Raw genomic sequence first — 24,167 nt, forward strand, 5'->3', positions numbered from 1 at the left:
GTCTACTCTCCACTGCTGTGTAATCAATTATTGTAAATGTGAATGTTATCAGGAAATGATCAGACAGCAGAGGGTTTTCAGGAAACACTGTTAAATGTTCAGTTTCTATGCCATATGTTAAAACAAGATCTAGAGTGTGATTAAAGTGGTGGGTGGGTTCTTTTACATTTTGAGAGAAGCCAATTGAGTCTAATAACAGATTAAATGCCATGTTGAGGCTGTCATTTTTAGCATCTACATGGATGTTAAAATCACCCTCAATAATTATTTTATCTGAGCTGAGCACTAAATCAGATAAAAAGTCTGAGAAATCAGAGAGAAACTCTGTGTAAGGCCCAGGTGGACGATATATGATAACAAGTAAGACTGGTTTCTGAGTTTTACAGCTGGGGTGGACGAGGCTAAGCATCAGGCTTTCAAATGAATTAAAAGTCTGTCTTGGTCTTTGGTTGATTAATAGACTGGTGTGAAAAATTGCTGCCACACCGCCCCCTCGGCCTGTGCTTCGAGGTTTCTGGTGGTTAGAATGACTCGGGGGTGTTGATTCATTTAAACTAACATACTCATCCTGCTGCACTACAAGATTCAAGTTGTAGTTGTTTATATGTCCTATCACCTTAAATCTTCACTCAAAGACAAGTATCTTTGACAGTGTATATATACATGTATTATATATAAGAGACAAATATTGTTCGTTTAATATGTTGGCATTATTACATTTGGCTCAGTGCTTACATATATGTGTAAAAAGGAAAACGTACGAGCTGTGAAAACTGTTTCTGATAGAATGAAGAGTAGACTGATATATGAAATATTCATTTATTGGGTGAGAAAATCAGACCATGTCATAACTGCTTTAAGTCATACAGAATAGATATCAGAGCCTTAAACAGGCCGACTTCTGCTAAATGGGTCAAACTGGGCAGAAAGTATACAAACACACAACATCCTTATAGAATATGATGTAACACTAAAGATCAACTTACCTCAGAATATATAAAGCATATAAACAATTACAGCAATATGATGCAACAAACACAGCAGTGCTACTAATCCAAAATACTCAAAGCTTCATAGAACTGAAACAAACATTTATTTTTAGCTCCATTCTGCTGCTGATACATACTTTAGGTTTCTGAATATTAAACTTGTTGCTGCCTTTCATAGTGTGTAACTTGAAGGCCCTGAGTACTTTCTCCCACACTGAAAACACTGGAATGATAAAATGATTTGAACATTACCTAATAAGACTGATTCAGGACAGACAATTAGTTATTTTAAACTTTTCTAGCAGTCCTTTACAAACAGGGAACAGTCTGTCTATTCTCTCCATCTGTCAGCTGCTGCTGGCTCTTCCTCCTCCTCTTCCTCACACACTGCTGAGTTTGTCCTGGTGGATCATCAGGGGTGCAAAGCCTCACAGATGATGTGCAGCAGTGGGTCCCTCAGTCTGTCCTCACTCTGGACACTTGCAGTTGTCACACATGGAAATCAAATGTGTGATAAGCTGCAGGATTCAAACACAAGTGTAACTTATAAATACATGTTCATACTTTTATTCCACAATCAGAGAGAAAGAAACAGAGAGAGAGTGCAGGACAGACAGACAGGTGACAGTCTCAGGTGTATACACTGCTACAAAACGGCACAAGAGAAGGAGGATTTAGTGTTTGTGTTATTACGAGTGCTAAACAAGAAGAGTTCCCAGATGGTCCAGTGGACACATGTGTGACTCCTGTGATTAAAGCATCTTTCTTTCAGCTTAACGAGTGAACCGTCAGCTCGTTCAAACACACGTTAAAGTCCGTCTGGCTCGACACCACCGAACAGAGGCAGCAATATAACATAGCTAACATTAACAGTGCAGTGAATCCTGCTTGTGCCATGATATTCAGGACTGCAAACCAAGCAGCATCACTGACTTTCAGCTTGTTGTGTTTGTGGATATATGACTGACTGTAATTATCGATAAAATCATCACATTCTCTGCCTTTCCTGGACTGCGCTGTGCACATTGAAGAGAATGGCAACCTCAACATTGAAGTTTACCGGAAGCCCACACACACGGACCAGTACCTCCTCTTAGACTCCCATCACCCTCTGGAACACAAACTTGGAGTAATTAGGACCCTACACCACCGGGCAGAACATGTTCCTCTAAGCCTGAAGGAAAAAGAAGGAACACACACACATAAAAAGGAAGCACTGAAAACATGCGGTTATCCGAACTGGGCGTTCATAAAGTCAGCAAAGAGGCACAGAAAAGAAGATCAGACACCAGCGAGGGAGGATAAGAAAGACAGACGCAACAACGTTGTCATCCCCTTTGTAGCCGGTGTATCAGAGAAACTCAGGAGAGTTTTCTCTAAGCACGACATCCCAATGTACTTCAGACCCAGCAACACACTCAGACACAAACTGGTTCACCCGCAAGACAAAACTCCTAAACACAGACTTAACAACGTGGTGTATGCTGTACAGTGCAGCGAGGAATGCCCAGACCTCTACATTGGCGAGACCAAACAGCCACTTCACAAGCGCATGGCACAACATAGAAGAGCCACCTCCACGGGACAAGACTCAGCAGTTCATCTGCATCTTAAGGTCAAAGGTCACTCTTTCGAGGATGCCAATGTTCACATTTTGGACAGAGAGGACAGATGGTTTGAAAGAGGAGTGAAAGAGGCCATCTATGTCCACTGTGAGCGACCATCTTTGAACAGAGGCGGTGGTTTACGACACCAACTGTCTGCCATCTATAATCCAGTTTTGAGTTCCCTCCCCAGACGCCTTAACGCCCACTCACATCCTGGGCCATCTGACCTCAGGAAATCACATGATAGGGTGGGGCCAGGTTTCACAATGAGCTCACCCGAAACCCTGGCTGATTAGGTCCCACACCCGCTTTCACACCTTGGCGCATGTGATTAGAGGATCACCAGGGGGTCCTTCGTCCCTCCTTGGGGGGAAACTCCCACTGGGTTTAAATCTGGGACTCTCGGCCATTTGACCTTAGAACTGAAGAAGCTTCTCGGATGAGAGGTGAAACGTCTTCAAGCAACTTAAAGAAGTCCAGACGCTTTTCTTTGCAAACTCCTTTGACTACAATGACCTGGATGACTGAGAACCTCCACAGACATTAAGGTCAACTATTGTATTATTATATTTTAAAGGCTTTAAAACCAAGTAAACGCTGAAAGTACAAACATCGCTAATGGCAAATAACTTTGCCGACATGTGGCCAACAGTAATGTTTTAATGTTCCTCATTATTAAACATTTGCACATAAATAAGTGACATCATATTCAGTACTTACGTTTAACGGTTAACTCTTCGGCCGCTCCGCTTCTGTCGTCTGCGGCAAAATTATCCACAGTGACTGCCGCGCTATGAATTGTGGGATATGTTGGGCCACGAAGTCTACATCGCCACAGCCTTAAAATTCAGGGAAATGAAGGCCGCATTTCAGGGCCGCATTTCGAGCAGCCTTTGAATTGGGACAGCCTTCGGCGCGCCGCTGTGACGTAATCACCCTTAAAATGCAGCCTTTAAGGCTGCAGACCCTGAATTGGGATTCAGCCAACGACTTAACTCAGAGGTTCCCAAAGTGTGTGGCACCATTGCAGGGGGGGGCGCGGTATGAAAAGGAAAAAAAAAAAAAAGAGCGCTTGGACACTGTGGACAGGTTTTTGATGGGGCTCCCACATAAACGCAAAGCAGGAGATGAAACATCGCCAAATATGTTTCCAAACCAACTTCCTTCCAAGCCAAAGACAGGAAAATATGGTGAAGCATATCTTCCCTTTGGCTTCACCTGCACAAGTGCCAAGGTAGGTCTCCCCTGCAAAATTAGTTTCCCTGCGTCGGGAGCACGCGCTGGGCTCTCCAAATCACGGACAAACAGTATCCCACATTCTTGATTTTTAGTTCACAAACACTTCTTGTAATAACTAACTACTCCTGACAGTTTGGACATGTTAGCTCTTTATGCAGTAAAGTTACAGCGGGATACAAATAATATCAGGCTGATCCTGCCGTAATTTGTTCCCCCGGTTCAAATCACGGACAAACAGTATCCCACAGCTGTTTATGTGTTTAAACCCATTTTGCACAGAGAGGCATTTTTTGAAAAATGTATTGATAGCAATGTTGAATATTATTACACAGGAAAAAAAACAACTACACGTAAAATAATTACACCGTGACGCCTCTGCCTTTCTAAATGGAGGGACAGTAGCTGTGTGTGTATATGTAAGCGTGTAAAACCTGAAGATAGTCAGATTAACAGTAACAGTATTTTGTCTCTATCTGCCATTCTGCAATTCATCTCATGTAAACAATAACGTGGCGCACAGCGTGACGTGAAAAGAGGCACATACCTTTGACGCTGCGCGACGAACTCTGTAATCCTCGTCCCACACGTAAACGCAAAAAAGGAGTTTTAAATAATCTCCGTTTTCGGTGAATCGCAACGCCATTTACGTGTTGACGAAAAGCCCAAACGCATAGAAACAGCTGAGTTTTCAAAAATACCCGTGTAGGTGTGGACGCAGCGTAAAAGAGTAAAGGAGTGTAATTTATTGCCATTTACTTGTATTTGCTTAATTGTTTACTAAATGTTTGAGGTGTGAAATAAACCGCAATGGAGTTTGTAAACAAAATATGGGGGTGTGTGTTTGGAGGATGTGTTTGTGCGGGGGGGTTAGGTGGTGGGGGGGCGCGAACATTTTTCTTGTAAAAAAGGGGGGCCTGGCAAAAAAAGTTTGGGAACCACTGACTTAACTGATTAACCACTTTTTCAAACGCAAGTTCCCTTCCACCACTCATTTCAACCCTCATCACCCTCCTGTGACTTACATACTTCCTACAACTAATAAGCACATGTTTAACCAACTGTGGATGCTTAATCAGCATCCACACTAATAATGCAGTATGTCTGATTGAAGCTGGTGAGAGCTCTGCTAGCATTAACCAAAAAAAGATATAGTCTGCTTCCATAACAACCCTCCAAAAATACAACAACCCAGAAATATCGCACAGAATTGAACAGGAGATGTTAGAAACGAAAGTCTGTGTATCAGGAAATATGCTCCCTTAATAATAATAATTTCTTAGATGTGACCAGGCAGCAAGGTGTACAGACACGACTCTGCTGCTGCTGCTGCTGCTGTGTGGGGTCCGGCTGGCACGGAGCTGGAGGACAGCTCACGTGAGCGCGTTCACAATGATGGGCTCGTGCAGTTTTGGCCCCGCCTGCATTGATTATCTGCGGCTGATATTTTAAAAGCCGAGAGAGGGATCGTCTCCTGCGCATGCGTCTGCAGGCGCGATCTGTGCTGATGTCGCATTCAGGTTCTTCACATAAGCTCGTACAAGCACGCTTCGTCTTGCCTTTGGTCCACCAATAACATCTATTAATAGACTCTTTTACATAGTAAATGAAAAAATTCCCCTTTCTTTCTCTTATTTCAGTCTTTTGTCATGTCTGTTTATTTGTTAGCAGCAATGTCATATGTTCTGTTTTCAAAAATATAAGTCACACTAGGTTTACAACAAACCAAACAACATAAGAACGATATTGCCAGCGATTTTGCCCCTCCCTCCTCCAAAAAAGACTAGAATCTAAGGGGGTAACTGATGTACTTGTCTTTGTACTTGTCAAGGTCAAGAACGACCAATCAAGTGCATACCTTTGTATGTAAACAAAACAGATTACACTTTGGTTTGTTAATAGTAAATAGGAAACAGCTATTTATGAAAAGAGTAATGTAAATATAACAGAAATAAAAACAATAAAGCCGATTTCACATTTTCTAATACTAGGAATGTCCTACTAGTAGGACATTCTCCCACAGAACATAAAGGCAGCAAAGTACATCTCCACCATCCCTGCTGTCCCCAGAACACTGAGCCGCTACACTCCAGGTGGAATGGACGTATTCTCCGCTACTCCCGTTCTCAGTCCGCCAGAGCCGCGGGGAAAGCCAGGCCCGACATGACAGCGTCTGCACGGGACAAGAAATTCTGCCAGCAGTCGGGGGTGACCGTCCGTCCGGAGACGGTGTGGGCTGCGGGTCGCTACATCGCGCTGGCCGCCCTGTGTATTCTGTGTATCCTGTGCTATAGCAACTCTCTCCACGGGGAGTTGGTGCACGACGATGTGTGGGCTATCGTCAACAATCCGGACGTCCGACCTGGCTCCAGCCTCAGAAACATCTTCAGCGACGACTTTTGGGGCAAGAGGATGGCGGACAACACGAGCCACAAGTCTTACAGACCGCTGTGCATCCTCACATTCAAGTAAGTTTTCGGAACTCAGCCTTCCCGCCTTACCTGGAGCGCTGAACAGCAACACTTTGTGCTAGTCGTTCAGCTGGATCGACAGCTCCGCGATGTAAACGCGTTTCAGGCTGACGTCATCCAGCTGTTCCTTGTAGGGACGGGCTGCTGTAGCGTCATGCTCAACTTTGCAATAGCTGAGCGCTGCTAACCCCGGTTATGTGCCGATACCAGGCAGGGTCTTCTCGGGAGGGATGTTACAGCGAGAGGCTCGCTTCCAGTTCTTTCTATGTAGAGTTGGAGCGTGCAGAGCAGCTTGTCTCAGCACATCTAGCCGTCCAGCCCACGTTACTACTTTGGTTCAAGTTTCACGTATCGCACAGACATCTGTGGAACCTGTTGCGCAGGTTTTTAAGTGTTTGAAGTCTGGTAGTGTAGTTGGAGGTATACTGTGTGGGTGGAGATGTAGTAGTGGTTGGAGCTGTTTTGGAGTGGGCTGGTCTGTTGTGCTCGGGTCTTCGATGGATGGAAATAGCGAGGGTGGGGAGTACCCAGTCGGGCTTCCATAACAGGGTGGGAATGTCTGATAAGGGAGAGCATAATGCGTAAACAACTCGCACAATGGCCTCCAGATAAATGCTCACCTATGTTTCCATCATTCCCCACGTTTCCTGCTCGTTAGGCAGTTTGTTAGTCACAGAGCATGGCTGTTGCGAGACATAAAGCTCTGGTGGGATACAATGGGCCATTAATCAAATCAGACATTTTATTTCAACTCTCATAGTGTGTGTGTGTGTGGTTGTATTTCCCAAATACTCCAGTCCAACTATGATTGCAGGAAGAGGATATTTTTTTTAGCATTAAATTGTATTGTGTATTCCTCTATGGAACACCAGGACTGGCATAATGAATTAATTAAATACACCATTAAATAATTAATTAAGCAAGCAAGCAATTTATTTATATAGCACTTTCAGAACAACTCCCAGCTGAACACAAAGTGCTGTACACTTGACATGCCAGAAATGATACATTGAATAAGTTAAAAAAAAATAAAATAAAATATAAGATTATAAAAATGTTAAATGGCCTGTATTTGTATAGCACCTTACACCACATTCAGTCATCCACCCATTCACACACTGGTGATGGCAAGCTACATTGTAGCCACAGCCACCCTGGGGCGCACTGACAGAGGCAAGGCTGCCGGACATTGGCGCCACCAGGCCCTCTGACCACCATCAGTAGGCGGTAGGTGAAGTGCCTTGCCCAAGGACACAACGACTGAGACTGTCGGAGCCGGGTTCGAACCGGCAACCTTCCGATTACAAGACTAACTCCCAACTCTTGAGCCACGATCACCCCGTGTGTGTGTGTGTGTGTGTGTGAGTGTGAGACATTTAAAGTAATAAAATCAGGACAAATAGCAAAAACATAAAATAGAATAAAATGATAATTAGAATTACATTTAAAACAATAAAATCAGCAAATTAGATTACAGCTACAATAACCTCACCCTAAACACCAAGAAAACAAAGGAAGTGGTCATGGACTTCCGTAAAACAAGAACTGATCCCCCTCCCCTCTCCAAGGTTAAAAGGTGACTATGTGGAGAGGGTGTCCTCTTTTAAGTTCCTCAGCACCCACATATCTGAGGACCTATCTTGGTCCACAAACACATCAGCCCTGGTGAAGAAAGCCCAGTAGTGCCTTCATTTCTTGAGGGTTCTCAGATGGAACAGGCTGCAGACTGACCTCCAAAAGTGCTTATACCGCGCCACTATTGGGAGTGTGCTGGTGCACGCCATCCCTGTGTGGTAAGCTGGTTGCACAACAGCTGACAAGAAGAGACTACAGAGGGTCATCAGAACTGCAGAGAAGGTGATCGGCTGTCCACTCTCCTCCCTGGACTTAATTGCCAGCTCAAGATGTCTCTCCAGAGCCAGGGCAATTATGAACGACTACATTATTATATATTATTATATATTAATATAATAATATATAATAAATATTTATTTATTTATTATACTATAACTGCTCTTGTATACAGACCCACAATGTTTCTATTTCAATGTTTCTTACGCATACGACAATAAAATGACAATAGAAAAACTCTTATGGTCTTAGACTTAGAGACTTCAAATCAGGGTCATACCGCGTCATATGCCAAGGAGTAACAATGGGTTTTAAGACGTGTTTTAAAAGTGGACAGTGAAGGGGCCTCTCTAATGTGCTGGGGCAGATTGTTCCAGACATTAGGAACAGCAATAGAAAAGGCCCTAGGGAATTAAATGTGGCAATATTAATTAAAATTGGAAATAATTAATTAAATAAATATTTATGACACATTTAATTAATTAATGACACATTGAAATAGTTATTGACATATTTCATTCATTATTAAGTGATATTTTTATTTAATTCATTTTGGCATTTTGTCCCCTTCTGTCAGCCTCACCCACAATGACTGTAGAAAACATGGACGACACGACACCGCCTCCTCCCATTGTGCAAAAATGAAGGCAAAATACCCCGCTTGTGGAGGCTGCCATCTTGCATTTTTGGAGCCAGAGTCTGCGCAGTAGTGACTTGTGACACGACTAGTGACACGCCCCCCTACACTTTTTACGTAGCCCGGCGGCTCGAGATTTTTTGCTGGTTTACCGCGACTGACGACTCGTTTAATTAAGGTAAATACAACCATGTCACTGTTATAAAAAAAAAAAAAAGACACACAGCTTATGATCTTATAGTTCTAAAATCACTCTGTTGTTAATTCGTTAGCTAGATTAGCCGCTAGCATACGCACTGTGTTGGAGGCTTATTGCTAGCTAGTTAGCGATGCTACACACCTGTTACTCTAATAGTCTGTGTTATTGAAGGATTCAGCACTCCTTAGGTTTTTTTTTTTTATCCATTTTTAGACAGCGATGAGATCATCTGCACACTCTACAGAGGCCCAGAATTACTATTAATATCAAAAATATAATGCTGTCCTTTGAGATTTTAACATAAGACTGTAGCTGTGTCCCAAAACGTCGGCTGCATCCTCCGGAGGCCGCATTTGAAGGCCGATTACGTCACAGCCAGGCGACAAAGGCTGTCCCATTTTGTCGACTCGTTCAAATGCGGCCGACAAATGCGTCCTTCATTTCCCCAAATTTGAAGGATGGGTCGGGTGTGTCCTTTGTGGCCCACCATATCCCAGAATTCATAGCGTGGCCCAGCCAAATTTCAGCTGCCAACAATGGCGGCCGCTACTAAGTTTTAAAATTAGTCTTATTAATCTTTCTGGGTCACAAAATAAACTTTTAACATATTTTCAGGTGAGAAAGTAGCTGTGTAAACTTCAAATATCTGCTTGGTTTATCAAGACATCGCATATTTGCAAAAGTGCGCCGACGTTTTCGGAGACGTCTGTTACCCACCTGCTCGATAGCAAGCCGGGGGGTTCAATTGGTCACTTGAGCCGGCGAGAGCAGCGGACTCCCGGCTTCATTGTTTTCAGACCCCCGCTCTTTCGCTACTCAGGTTAAACATGATATGTAAGTCACTCGGATAACTTCAAAATGTAATTGTTTGCCTTTTTTCTGTGTTTTATTTGTTCCGGAGTAAATCGGGTTGGCTGAGATCAAAGTTATTAGATTATTAAATAAAATAAAATAAAATAAAATAAAATAAAACTTTATTAATCCATCGGGTGGGTTCCTCCGGGATTTTCACACAGCTGAATAAACATCAAACAGAAAACTGATTAAACAGAAGTGTGAGACGGTCGAGAATTTACGCCAGTGTCCTGTTATATTTTAGATAGCAAGGAGCAGACGGCCGAGTTTATTAAACTCCACCGACACAGCGGTGACGCAAATCTGAAGGCTAGACCGTCCCATTTCACAGCCTCGCACTTCCGGCCTTCTCGGTCTTGAAGGACCCGCCAGCGTGACCCCGCCAAGGCCGGGTCCTCCGAAGGATGCTGCCGACGTTTTGGGACACAGCTTGTGAGTGTAATGGATCTAAAACTGTTTAAATCTCTACAGCCTGGTAACATGGAAACTTTAAAAACATCAGCAGAATGTTTCAGTAGTGTAGTCTAATTTGTTCTTTTCATTTAATAATAGAGTCCATATTATATCAACAGCTACATTCACCCTGGTGAGAAACTAGTGAGGGAGACCACCAGGACCAAGCTGGGTTTCCTGGGTCCAGAGGTTTGGAGAAACTTCTTCCTTTTCTTTCATCACAGCTGTCCTCTGCCAGAAGTTCTGTTGACCCACTGAGAGAGGCATCATTTAAGAAACACCAGGAAGACTGAAGCTCATCGCATTGATTAAGCAGGACTCATGATCTTCACCAGCAGCTCCCTCACAGGGAAATCTTCAGCACTGCTCCGTAGGCCCGCCCCAGGAGATGGATAAACCCAGCATTTCATGAACACTGTGATGGAGACCTTTGGTTTGTGTAATGTTATAAATACTGGATACTCCCAGAGGCTCGGACTTTTACATAAAGATATTATATTCAGTCCTGTAGAAAGTTATATATTTAAAATATATGATCCTCTCTGGTTACTCTGGTATGAATAACTCTGAATCACTTTATGGTAAATAACACACTATCTGCAAAAAACTGTGAAAGAATTCCAGATGACAAGTTTGTAGTTCAACATACAAGTGACGACCTTTGACCTTCATCAGGTTTTATTTAATTGTGTTAGAGAAAATCTCATATGCTCTTCATGCAGCTGAGTACATCAAGTGTTTAAAACGGAAGCTGTGCAGGTCTGAGATCAGCAGCTTTGTGAAACACCAAACTGAGGTCCTGTTAATGCTGATATATAGTGCCACAGTTACATGAGTGATTAATCCTTTTGTTTTTTTGTCTTTAACTTTATCAATAAAGCTGCAGCTTTCACTACAACACGTGTGGTACTTTAACCTTTGTACTGTTTTCATCAGTTCATTTTGCAGTTAACATGTGAACATGTTGGATGATCTGTCTGCTGTCACTGGGTGGTGCTGAGGTCTGAATCTGAGGGCAGCTCCTGTAATCACAAAGAGAACAGAACCATCAAACTCAGATATAAATTTTATCCCTCAAAATTGAAATAAAGCTGATTCTTCTGTCCTCACACACTCAGGATCTGAAGTTCTTCTCTTACATTTTTTCAGTATTACAGTACACTACAGTGCTTTAATCCATAGTTACTGATTAATGAGGAGTTACTGGAGTACAAGCTTTTAAAAAAAATGTTACTGTCTTTACAGATGTGGCAAGAGACTGAAAACATGCTGTTGTTTGCACATATTTAATATTCAGCTCTGCACAGGAGCTGCAGCAGCGTGCAGCCTGTTGTTTTTACAGTATAATACTTGTAATAAAAGTACAGTAACAGTAATTAGTGACTGAGCAGCCCGGGGCGTTTCTCTTGATTTCTTTAGTAAATTCATTCACCTGCACAGATTAGCTAAACGAACCCTGACAGTCGAGTGCTCATCTTAGCTAGCTAGGTCTCAGGACCTAGCTAAGGACCGTAGTTACGGATTAGCTTACAAACATGTTTAACTTAACGAAAAAGTGCAGCGGGGCCTCGGGTCCTTCTGTCGGGTAGTCCAGTTTACTGAAGAACACCTCAGGCTGTCAGGTTAAAACAGTCGGTCGTGTTTTCGTAGCGTAAACGCTGGCCCGCCTCTCAGAGCCTACGCTCTATCTGCTATTCCCGAACAGAGATACGCAAGTTTCTCCGTGACTGCAGCTGCCAGTCAAAGCTGCTATGATGACGTTTCACCCCAATTTAACATCACCGCGGTAGGAATTAGAATCAAACTTATGGGAAAGGAGACCCCTTGGACATCAATCAGCGTGATGAAAACTATTGAAAACAAAAGAAAGAATCTTTGGAAAAAAATTATCTGAGGAGAATAAATTTATTTTAGTCCCCCCCCAGTCCCATCCGCTAACATGGAAGAGGCGGGGTTTATGACCTATACTGCAGCCAGACACCAGGGGGCGATAGAGACGTTTTGTCTTCATTTTTGGGGAGCTGTCGCATCGTCCATGTTTTCTACAGTCATTGCTCACCCATCAAACTCAGGGGGCGGGGTTAACCCTGCCACTGCAGCTTCTCTAACATTTGAGTGGTTGCTATGTAAAGTAAGTCAAGACAGGTCGATCCTAGATAATCGATTACAACTGTGGACTCGGGGCAGTCAGGTATCCCAGAATACATTTCAAATCACAGGCAGCAATGGTTGTGGCACAAAGTTTGAAAAGACCCCGTTTTTCTGTCACCAACTACACTTTTAGTATTGTTTTAGCTGCGAATGTAGCGGCATAATCTTCACATGTCTGGTCAGGTTGTCAACATAGGACATGTTTGCAAAGTGCTCCGATGTTTTCGGAGATGTTGCTAGCTAGAGTGTACCGAGCTCACAGCCCCAGTGTTCCAGCTTAACTGTTTTGTGTGTGTGTGTGTGTGTGTGTGGTTTTAAATATATGTATATATACGTTAACCAGCTTGTTTACATATTCCACTCTCCGTGTTCCACATGTTGCATTCGCAGATTCTCATTTTCACCGAACGATCGTCTCTTTCCGCCTGGTCTTATGTCTCTGTGCTTCTGTAACATAAAGAAAGAACGAGCTGACATTTTCTTCAGGACACCAGTTCAACAGCTCAACAGGCCCTCAGTTTACCTGCATGCATCCTCCTTCTCACCTGTCAACTGTTTAACACCTGCTGCTAATTCAAGAAACGAGGCCACGTTACCTGGTGATAGTCACAGTTTAACTGTGCAGCCGGTGCTTGATTTAACGCAATGTTGGCACATTATTCTGCAAAAGATAAGTAAATATAGTCTTTATTCCCGAGCGCAGAGCTGCTGGAGCTTGTTTCCCATACAGAGCACTTTATAGGTTTATCTTATAAACAGTATGGAATAAGTGGAAAAGAGGGCTTTGCTAAACACCCTGGAACACCACCAAGCCACTGGTTCAGGTATGTGGATGACACCTGGGCGAAATTCAAATCTCAGGACGTTCCACATTTCATGGATCACATTAACTCGGTGGACCAACACATCAAATTCACCAGGGAGGATATAAAAAGTGGCAGGTTAGCCTTCTTAGACTGTGAGATTTCCATCAGTAATGGGGGACATCTAAAAGCTGACGTGTACCGTAAACCTACGCATACGGATCAGTATTTAAGTTTTGACTCTCATCATCCACTGGAGCACAAACTGGGTGTTATCAGGACGCTACAACACAGAGCGAACACCATCCCCACAGACACAGAGGCCAGGGAAGCAGAAGAACAGCACATCAAGAAGGCCCTGAGTAAATGTGGTTATCCCAGCTGGACTCTTGTCAAAGCTGGGAAGGCGCCAAAAGAAAGCTCCAGCCGATCCAGGAGAGAAGGACAACCGCTGCCCAGGCGAAAACCTGTAGTGATCCCATATGTGTCAGGAGTATCGGAACATTTGAGATGCATTTTTTCTAAACACCAGATCTCTGTGGCTTTTAAACCCCAAAACACCCTGCACCAAAAATTGGTCCATCCCAAGGATCGGGTCCCCCGACACAAGCAGAGTAACATAGTGTACGCTGTTAAGTGCCAGGAGGATTGCCAGGATTTATACATTGGGGAAACCAAACAACCTCTGGCGAAGCGGATGGCACAACACAGAAGAGCTACCTCGTCAGGCCAGGACTCTGCAGTCTATTTACACCTACAGGCCAGTGGACACTCTTTCAATGATGTGGATGTACACATCCTGGACAGGTTATGTCTGTCTGGTCACGTTTACTTCGCTGTTTTATTTACAACTGAGCAAATTGGTTGGCTCTGATTAAAGCTACGTTTTATAACTGCGTAGTCTTACTGAAGTTTAATGTCTCACTGGCACATTTGCTTTTCTTTATTACCTGGTGTGTTTTGGATTTAACAGTGAATTTTGAGATTAAACTGACTTTTAGAATGTGTTTTTATACAAAGAGGAAAGAGAAGGACATTTCCACTGAGAGGAGCATAGTTTGCAACAGCATGTTCATCATGAAGACTGAAACCTGGACAGAAATATTACATCATCTGTTTTTTAATAGTTATTCAACTGTATTCTAAGCACCAGCTGTCTGTTAGAATTTTTAGAGTGTACTTAACTAAAAATAAATGAGGTTAACATATAATTTGTCTGGGTTTTTTTGTTTTTTGTTTTTTTGTTGTTGGTTTTTTGCTTTTTTGGTCATGTTATGTTTACCTGTCAAAGGCTTGTTACAAACTATGAAACACATCGTGCAGACTTCTGGATGTTAGAAGAAAACTAATACTGCTGATGAATGAGACTAAAGGCAGGAAGGTGTCCTTTAAAACTAAACATGTTAATAGGACCTCCCTATTTATATCACAGTTTATGATATAGCACGTGTATTTCAGTAATAGCCTACTTATCTCAGTGCAGTGGTGAACAGTCACACAGCTCACGTGGGCGTTATCTGTGATACTCCTTAACTATAATTTATCCAAGTTAACTTCAGTTAACCATTCAGACAGTTCTTTTGCAATGAAAAACATAAACACTCATGTCGCCGGTAGGTTTCCGCTGTGCCAGCTGTTTAAATTACAGCTGCTTATGCAGTAACCATGGTAACCACGGACTCTGAGTGGCTGGATCGACACAAGTCAGACAACAATTTTACATATATGATCTTAAAACAGGACACAAGTTAGTAATAAAACCGATATTAAGTCAGATTAAGAAAAATAAATTGTCATTGTTCAGATTAGCCCTGCGACAGACTGGCATCCTGTCCAGGGTGGACCCCGCCTCTCACCCTATGACAGCTGGGATAGGCTCCAGCACCCCCCGCGACCCTGAAAAAGGATAAGCGGAAGCGAATGGATGGATGGATGGATGGATGGATGTTCAGATTTGATATCCAGCTCACATACTGAAAAATTAGGAGTGGTATCAGTATCAATGTATTCTACATCCAAAAACACTGAACTCAGGAAGTTAATCCTGACCAGCAAGAGTTTTTACGTATTCTAGTTCTGGAAGTCAACCTCTAGTCAACCTGCAGTATATTATAACAAATTGTTCTTACTGAAACTGAAGGTGTCCGTGAAAACAAAGGGCAGAGAGACATTAGATAAGAACACTTAACACTCACTGAGTCCTGTACAGCAGGAGCAGTCTAAAATATTAACAGTGGCAGTTTTCCCAGTACGTAAACAACTGAAACAGAAACATATTCACCAATGTGTGAATACAGTGTAGAGCTGCTCTTTGTTATTATTGGAGTAAATTAAAGTGTGCTTAAAAAACCCAAACATAATCTGCAGTAATGACACTCAGCTGCGTCAATTAAAGGTCACTAATATTAATACTGAATCGGTGTGTAACTTTGCGAAAACAATGTCGGACTCTGTAGTTTTCTCTGGTCCCCTCCTCATGTTTAACTGCATGTTCTCCTTAAATTGCTGTCTGTCTGAGTGGTGTCCAGAAAACAATGTGGGCTTTATAATTAATTGGGAAACTTTCTGGAGGATACCTGGTCTTATTAGGAGAGACTGCATCCATCCCACTCTGAGTGGAGCAGCACATTTATTGAAATATGGCCAAATTGGCTGGTCGTGCACCTCTCCGGTGAGCAAAGCAACCATTGCGGCGGGTATACTGGGGCCTTAAATCAGCAAGGGAATTCATAACGTCCACCTCTGTTCGTATCGAGAACTACACTCAGGGCCAGCAGCTTTGCCCAGCAGGTGCTGGAAGCACTTTTTTTCAGGTAGCAAGGGGAAACCTGCTCTTTTGATGACAGACACCATTTTCCCCAGGCAAAGCGAATTGGCACTGAAAGACAGCCTTTGAATGTAAGACTTGCAACGTGTGTATGCTTGTGTGTGTGTGTGTGTGTGTGTGGTCAAGCAGCAGGATTGTTTCTTTGTTTGATGACACTCTAATTGCTCTACACTGTTGCAGCCTCTCAAGCAGTTGCTTAGTGGGCCTTCCCTCTGGTAATATAGTTTTTGAAGAAGTATTAGCGACTTAATGCATCTCATGAGAGCGAAAAGCATGGCTTACAGCTTTCCACAAGCATCTGCTCCCAGAAATACAGACAAACAGCACTTAATGATGAGTGTGTCATGATCAGACAATGGAGTAGGAAGGTAATCTCTCACGAGTGGCAGTTGTTGCCTTGTTGCTCACACAAGGAGAAGGCTCACCGCTTTGGGTGGAAGCTTGGAGATCTGTTTCTTCACACCAACTTTATTAGCTTGCCATGTGAAAGATGTGGGACCTGCAGAGATTCCTGGAGGAGTGTGTGTCAACTATGTTCCTCCATTACGAACATGTGGCGAGAAATCCCTCAGGCGCTGTGTGTATGCTACAGCTGAAGAGAGGGATGTCACATCACTCTGTGGAGATATAAGAACATGTGACGTCTCTGTGAATGTCAGACTGAACTGATCTGCTCCTTTGAAATTCACCTCCACTCACCTTAAGGCTTGAGATGATTAGTGTTAACAAATGGAATATTTCCATAAGTTACTGATAAGACCTTAACTGGTTTCAGGCTAGCTGTTTTTTGTTTGTTGTATCTGTCACCTTTAGGAATGAACTTGGCTGTTGTTGGTGTGTTGATAAACCTACTTGAATCCTTGCTGGAGCTATTGTGAGAAGTAAAGATCGTTAGGTTTGGCGTCACTAATTATAATTTGCTCAGGAAATGTAAATTTAAACAGTTTATATTCCAGTTGTAAATAGACTGAAATGGATAGCTTGTAACATTAAGGCTACAAAAAGACTTACAAATTTAAATCTTTCAAAAACATCGCATGCACACGGCTTTATTTATTCCCTAATCTATGATGACCTTTACTTTAATGCAGGCCAAGTGCGGTAGAATAGTGGTTCTCAAACCCTTCACAATGAATACCACTTCGTAACATATATGGCTCTTGGAAGTACAACCCTTGTGACCGACATTAAAGTACAGTAGTATAGACTTATTTAACACCACATACAGTTTACATGAGACAATTTTATTTCTTATATGAATGTTATTTATTTTAACTCATAAACAGGATGTGACATAATGATAATATTAACAACTGTTCTGCATTAAAACATTCACATCATGTGTAATAGCCAATCTTTAAGTGATGACGCGATGAATCCTGCCTCGGGGCCCAAACTACTCTGTGTTTAATAAGGCTGTTGTATTTTTAACGTGTTTATTGTTTTGTATTTTGTTCTATTTAATCTGAACAAGCCCCTAAAAACAGTCAGTGATCACTGTCGGCCTCTCTCGGTTTATATTACCGCTGTTCATTTTAAAGCTCAGTTTTTAAACCCTTACGATGTAACTACAGCCCAGCCCATGCAGCAGTATATTAACCTATAAGACTCGAACTCTTTCATGACATGCATTTTTAATTTTTCTCTGCTATTTGGGTTGATTGGGACCCGATGAATGTAAAAACAAAGAATTACCAGATTTTTATTTCGTTTTTCTTTTGTTTTTTTACCTGATTTTTGTTTCTGACAAAAACGAGATCCGCATATGAGGACATTTGCTTTAAATTTTGATAGAACAGTGGCAGTATAATATCCTCATAAGTGGATATCAGGCCCTTGTAGAGCAAAATTTAGTATTTTGGTCTAGATAACCCAAAATGTGATGTCCACATATGTGGACATCAGGTCCTAGGAGGTAATGACTATTGTGGATCCGTATTGTGGATGGATTATCTCAGTTGTTCTCCTGACTGAAGTTTGGTCCGTTTACAGCATCCTGCCATGCGATTGCATTTGTCCCTAACCATCGGGAACCCTCACGTTAACTTTTATCCAGTGGAAAAAAGTTAGCGTTCATCCTCCAGCTTCACTGTGTTTATGTTATGCTAACATAGCTGTGTCGCTAGCGATCACGTAGCACATCATTATATACCAGCTAGCCCAACTTCAGTAACCCTACAAACGTCACTGCGGTTTAGTTTTCTGTGTTTGTTTATGTTGGAAGTGATAGCAGAGCTATACGTTTGAATGTTTCAGGAATCTCTCAGTCAGAACATGCTATATCATGTTTAGGTGGAAACTAGCGAGCTAACTTTACTTTTCACTCTTAATGATATTTTAAGATTTCTATTTTTTGTACTTTGTCCATCTCACAGAGCTGAATTTTTCTCTCTGTTAGGTTGAACATCGTGCTGGGTGGTATGACACCTCTGTATTTCCACATTGTCAACATGTGTTTGCACTGCACCGTAACCTGCCTGCTGATGCACGTATGCCAATGTCACGTGTTTGAAAACCGATGCCTGGCCTTCGTCACGGCACTCCTCTTCGCCGTGCACCCTGTCCACACCGAGGCTGTGAGTATAACCATAAAGTTACAGGCTGCTCGGGGAATATGACAACAGAGTTTCAGTTATCACATGAAACATATTGAACTTGACTGGCCTGGCCCGCTAGACCTGGTTTCTCCTTCAACATCTTAGACAAAGAGGTTCATTCCCACCAAAAACTGCTGTTAAAATGATAACAAAAATTTCTCCCTCTAATTTGAAACATTGACCACAGGATAGTCCCAGGATATTTCATTCATTTGAAATGGTAACCAACAGAGCAATGAGTTTTATCTTCTCAAGTCTATCTTCATTAAGCTGCTCCCGCTGCTCGGTTTGTTGCTTTTTGTCACACATTTGTCAGACAGCCATTCCCCTTGTTGCCAGGTTTCAAAAATTAAGGTTTTGATTTTCATGAAGCATCGATCTGTGGCTGCGTTTTCTCCTGTATTTTGGGATGAGATCATATATCTGGGTGGAGCTGATGGTCTGTGTTCCAGTTAGAAACAGAGTCATTATTGTAGAGACCAAGTTGCCACAGTGGAAAGCTGGACTCAAAGACAGCACAGAGGCACTAATCATGGCAGCACAGGAACAAGCTCTGAGTACAAGATCCATAGAGGCTGGGGTCTATCACACCAGGCAAGACCCCAGGTGCAGGCTGTGTAAAGATGCCCCTGACACAATCCAGCACATAACAGCAGGGTGCAAGATGCTAGCAGGCAAGGCATACATGTAACGCCATAACCAAGTGGCCGGCATAGTGTACAGGAACATCTGTGCCGAGTATGGCCTGGAAGTCCCAAGGTCAAAATGGGAGACGTACCCAAGGGTGGTGGAGAATGACCGAGCTAAGATCCTGTGGGACTTCCAGATACAGACGGACAAAATGGTGGTGGCTAACCAACCGGACATAGTGGTGGTAGACAAACAGACGAAGACGGCCGTAGTGATACATGTAGCGGTTCCCAATGACAGCAACATCAGGAAGAAGGAACATGAGAAGCTGGAGAAGTACCAAGGGCTCAGAGAAGAGCTCGAGAAGATGTGGAGGGTGAAGGTAACAGTGGTCCCAGTGGTAATCGGAGCACTAGGTGCAGTGACTCCCAAGCTCGGCAAGTGGCTCCAGCAGATCCCGGGAACAACATCGGAGATCTCTGTCCAGGACACAGTCCTAGGAACAGCTAAGATACTGCAGGACCCTCAACCTTCCAGGCCTCTGGTAGAGGACGCGAGCTTGGAGGGTAGACTCCCTGCAGGGGCAGTTGGAGAATTACTGTATATCTGTTAATGTTAATGATATTTCAGTCATTAACAGATTTTGAAAATGACGACCAAAAAATGCATCTAAAACCAAATGACAACAAACAATTGAAGGAGGTGATGAAATCGCTGACCATCTTGGTATGCAGAGGAAATCAGTGGCCAGGCAATAGTAACTGATTTCTGACTGATTTCTTCACTGAGTATTCATATTTTTTTTCATGATATAAACTTGTATGACAAATAGATTGCAATAAATGAAAGAAGAAGAAGAAAGATTGTTTTATTTATTTAAATTATCTATTCATTTTGTCCATCTAAAATCATCCCTCAAATGGAGCAACTTTTCCCTGTCAGAGACAAAGGATCAAAGAAAGGAGAAGGAAAGCATTATCAAGTTACGGGGGCAAAGCTTTGAGAAACACAGCAGGGCTCAGGTATCCTGCTATCAGTTGCCGGTTCGAGCTCCGGCTCGGACAGTCTCGGTCGTTGTGTCCTTGGGCAAGACACTTCACCCGTTGCCTACTGGTGGTGGTCAGAGGGCCCGGTGGCGCCAGTGTCCGGCAGCCTCGCCTCTGTCAGTGCGCCCCAGAGCAGCTGTGGCTACGATGTAGCTTGCCATCACCAGTGTGTGAATGTGTGGATGACTGAATGTGTAAAGCGCTTTGGGGTCGCTTTGAGGCAGTGAATGTTGAGACGGTGGAGCGTTTATTAATATCACTACCTGATGATACATCTTCGGGTTCTGATAACATAGACAGTAAACTGCTCAAAGCTGCAGCCAAGTTTGTGTCCCTTCCTATACATTTGGCATGCAGCTTATTTCCATCGCAGTGGAATGAATCAGAAATAATTCCAATTCCAAACAATAAGAATGTTGTTTTTAATGGTGTCAGTAGCAGACCTGTTAGTCTACTCCCTGGTCTAAGTAAAGTTCTGGAGACAATTGTTTATGAACAAATCATGCTTGCCCAATGGACACACATGAGTGATCAGACATTATAGAAAAGCCTTAAAACTTATTCTTGGCACCAGTAACCATGAGCTATGGTCACACTACGTATCGCTCTCAAGGTTTGAAATGAAAGTACAGAGGCTGGTTCTACTGAGACAGTGATGTGCAGCTCACTGTAGCATAGCAACAGTAATGGGCTGCACATAGACATCCAGCAGTTTGTCCTCAGCGGAGAATTCTGGCACATGCGTAATCTCTCAAATCTGTGCACGTCTGTTTCGCAGGTGTCTGGTATCGTGGGCAGAGCTGATGTCTTGGCCTGTCTGCTGTTTTTGCTGACATTCCTCTCCTATATTAGGTAAGATATTAGATTATTGTAAGACAACACCATCCTCAACCTCTCTATGCACATTTGCAGGAGCAACTGTAAATTAGATTGGCCTGCCTGAGAGACTGATGCAGATCGAGTGAATAAACTTTGAAAGCTCCTACAAATGGGTGGTTGTAATACTGAATTATTTTTAACAAGTGAGTGAAAATGAGAAATAACGGAAACGGTTTTGTTGCTCATGTTTTGTCCTTCAGTCATGTAATGGATATGTCTTTGTGAGGAGGTTTATGTTTACAGCTTGGTATTTAAAAAGTAAACAGAATCTCAAAGCAAATAAGATTTTACAGCGGTAATGAAGAGTACTATTATTGTTACCATAGTTAGATTTGTTACTGGATGGATGGAAAATTGTTCATAAAAACGTCATGTTTAGTCCCATTTACATACAGTAAGTGTTACAGCCTATTAGTGTATCATTTATATGTTCAGTATATCAGCTGAACATATAAAAGCTTATGAACACGCAGGTCTGACAGTTCTTAATTACAGCCATAAAAAAACATCTTAATTTAGCTAATGTAACAAGTGATTTCTGTCGTTGTGTTAGACGTGCTGCAACATGACTGCCACGTCACATTTAACAAACAGAAGCTGTCCTGGAGCTAGTGACTTTACAAAAGCCGAGCTGTTTTGTTCTCTCCTACTTTTGTCTCGTCTCCTCTCTCAGGAGTGTGAGTGGGCGTGTCTCTGAGGACTCGCTGGCCTTCACGGTGTCGTCATCTTCGCTGTTCCTCAGTTTGTTGCTGGGCACCTGTGCCATGCTGGTGAAAGAGACGGGGATCACCGTGTTTGGAGTGTGCTTGCTCTACGACGCCCTGGTGCTTTGCCGCAAGCCTCTCATGTAGTAAGGACACAGGCTCTTCCTTTCTTCCTGTTTAATTTTTCCTCATCTTCTTTTATCTGGCCACCATGTTGCTGAACGTGGGCATAGTTTTTCAGCAAATTCTAACACCTGTGAGCTACCACTACAACCATAACGAATTTGTTTGTTAGCAGACAAAATGGGCTTTTTCAGGCACTGTGCGCATAAAGAATACATCACTGAAAAGCTTCTGTTGGGTTTTACTTTCTCCAAGTAAAAAACACTTTTATATTGAAACAATAATGACAGCTTTCATAAAGAGGTCTAGTGTAAGTCTTGCGTAAATGTCAAGGTTTGATTTACACATCTTTACACCCAATCTGTACGCTTTTAATCTGAGATGCCTTTTTTATGATCTACGTTTTATCCGTCTTCACATTTCATTCTATATTTCTGAAAGACTTGCTTTGGACTTGTAGGAATAGTGCGGTATGAAATAAAAAAAATCTAATAAAAAGTGTCAGACCTTCAGAGAGAAACAGCTTTTTTAATCAGTGTTTGAAAATAATACGAGCAGTCTAATTTGTGCCTGTAACAGAGCGTGATGCCCCTTGGATCTTCAGATGTTTTATTAGAGGTGTACACCTGATGTTATTAAACAGGAAGTGAACAAGCTCTTATGCAGTATTTTGTAAAGACATGATTATACCCCGTAAGCGCGTTAAAGTCTACGCTAACAATAAGCCATGGGTCACTAAAAGTGTCAAATCCTGTTTAAAGAAAAAGAGACAGGCTTTTAAAGAGGGGGCTGTTACTGATTTTCAGACAGCCACCAAGGAACTGAAAATCGAGATCTTGAAAGCAAACAGAGCTACAAAAACCTTCTTGAAAGCAAATTTGCTGCAAAAAATTTTGGGTCTGCCTGGACTTGTATGAAAACCATAGCAGGGTTTCAAAATCCCCAGAGCAGCAGTCAGATCATTTTAGATGGTTTTAATTCGAACAGAGATTTTGCAAATGCTTTAAATATGTTTTATGCTCGTTTTAGTTCTTCTGATTTTAGCGAGGATATTTTGGAACTGAAACAGAAACTGAGAGATACTCAGCACTTTATCATTGAACTCAGCGATGTCAAAAAGGCCTTTCATACAGTTAATGTGAACAAGAGCCAGGGTCCTGATAATATTAGTGGCCGCCTAATTAAATCTTGTGCTGAAGAACTTAATATAGAACTGAAGTCCTATATTTCAGGTTATTTGTAATAAATCCTAGCAAACACAACATGTGCCCTCTCTTTGGAAAGAAGCAGTCGTGGTTCCTGTCCCTAAATCTAGTCGTCCAAAAATTCTAAACGACTTCAGGCCTGTTGCCCTCACTTCAGTTGTAATGAAAGTCTTTGAAAAAAATCATCAGAAATGTGATTATGAAAGAGACTGAACATCAGCGGGATCCAATGCAGTTTGCATATAGGCCCAATAGAGGAGTGGAGGACGCACTTTTGACTTTACTAAATCTGATTCTTAAACATGTAGAGAGTAAAGGGACTTTTGCAAGACTTCTTTTCATTGACTTTTCTTCGGCTTTTAATACAATACAGCCCCATATTTTAATTAAAAGACTTTTAGAACAGTTTGAAATCAGGAAAAACCTGGTGGGCTGGATTTTAGATTTCAATCAATCAATCAATCAATCAATCAAGGCTTTATTCGCCACATGCAGGTTGCCCTGCAGTGAAATGGGACCCCCACCCCCACCCGACCTTACACACACAACACAGACATTACATGGGGATACAAGTCGGATATCGGTAGCGTTACAGAAAAAAAACACTGAAATGTGCACTACAATGGGAAAGTACAAGAGGAAAAAAAGAGACCTCTACTGATGCTGGGCTCCCATGGGAGGACAGCATGAGAACAGGAAACAAAAAAAACTCCTCTGCACAAAAAAAGCACATAAATGTCCTCAGCACAACATTATGGAACACGTGACAAGCCACAGTGTTGGGTAGGGGGTGAGGAGTAATGCGAAGCGAACACAGCAGCCGCCCTGCCCAACACTACCATTCCAGCGCGGGCTCAGACCCGCCGTGTTCCCCAGCAGGAGACAAGCATTGAAGGCGTTTGGA

At 42.5% G+C, this 24,167-nt stretch overlaps 1 protein-coding gene across 1 annotated transcript in view; it reads left to right on the forward strand.

Annotated features, from left to right (window-relative positions):
- The first annotated feature begins 4,820 nt into the window (after window positions 1–4,820).
- Window positions 4,821–24,167, forward strand: part of tmtc1 (transmembrane O-mannosyltransferase targeting cadherins 1) — an 83,169-nt gene continuing 63,822 nt past the window's right edge. Inside the window, 4 exon segments of the mRNA XM_039601018.1 lie at window positions 4,821–6,300; window positions 18,478–18,655; window positions 21,131–21,204; window positions 21,905–22,081. Of these exon segments, the coding sequence (XP_039456952.1) occupies window positions 5,996–6,300; window positions 18,478–18,655; window positions 21,131–21,204; window positions 21,905–22,081 (734 nt within the window). The 5' untranslated portion in view covers window positions 4,821–5,995.

The sequence above is a fragment of the Oreochromis aureus genome, linkage group 17 (genome assembly GCF_013358895.1).
Source record: "Oreochromis aureus strain Israel breed Guangdong linkage group 17, ZZ_aureus, whole genome shotgun sequence".
NCBI lineage: Eukaryota > Metazoa > Chordata > Actinopteri > Cichliformes > Cichlidae > Oreochromis > Oreochromis aureus.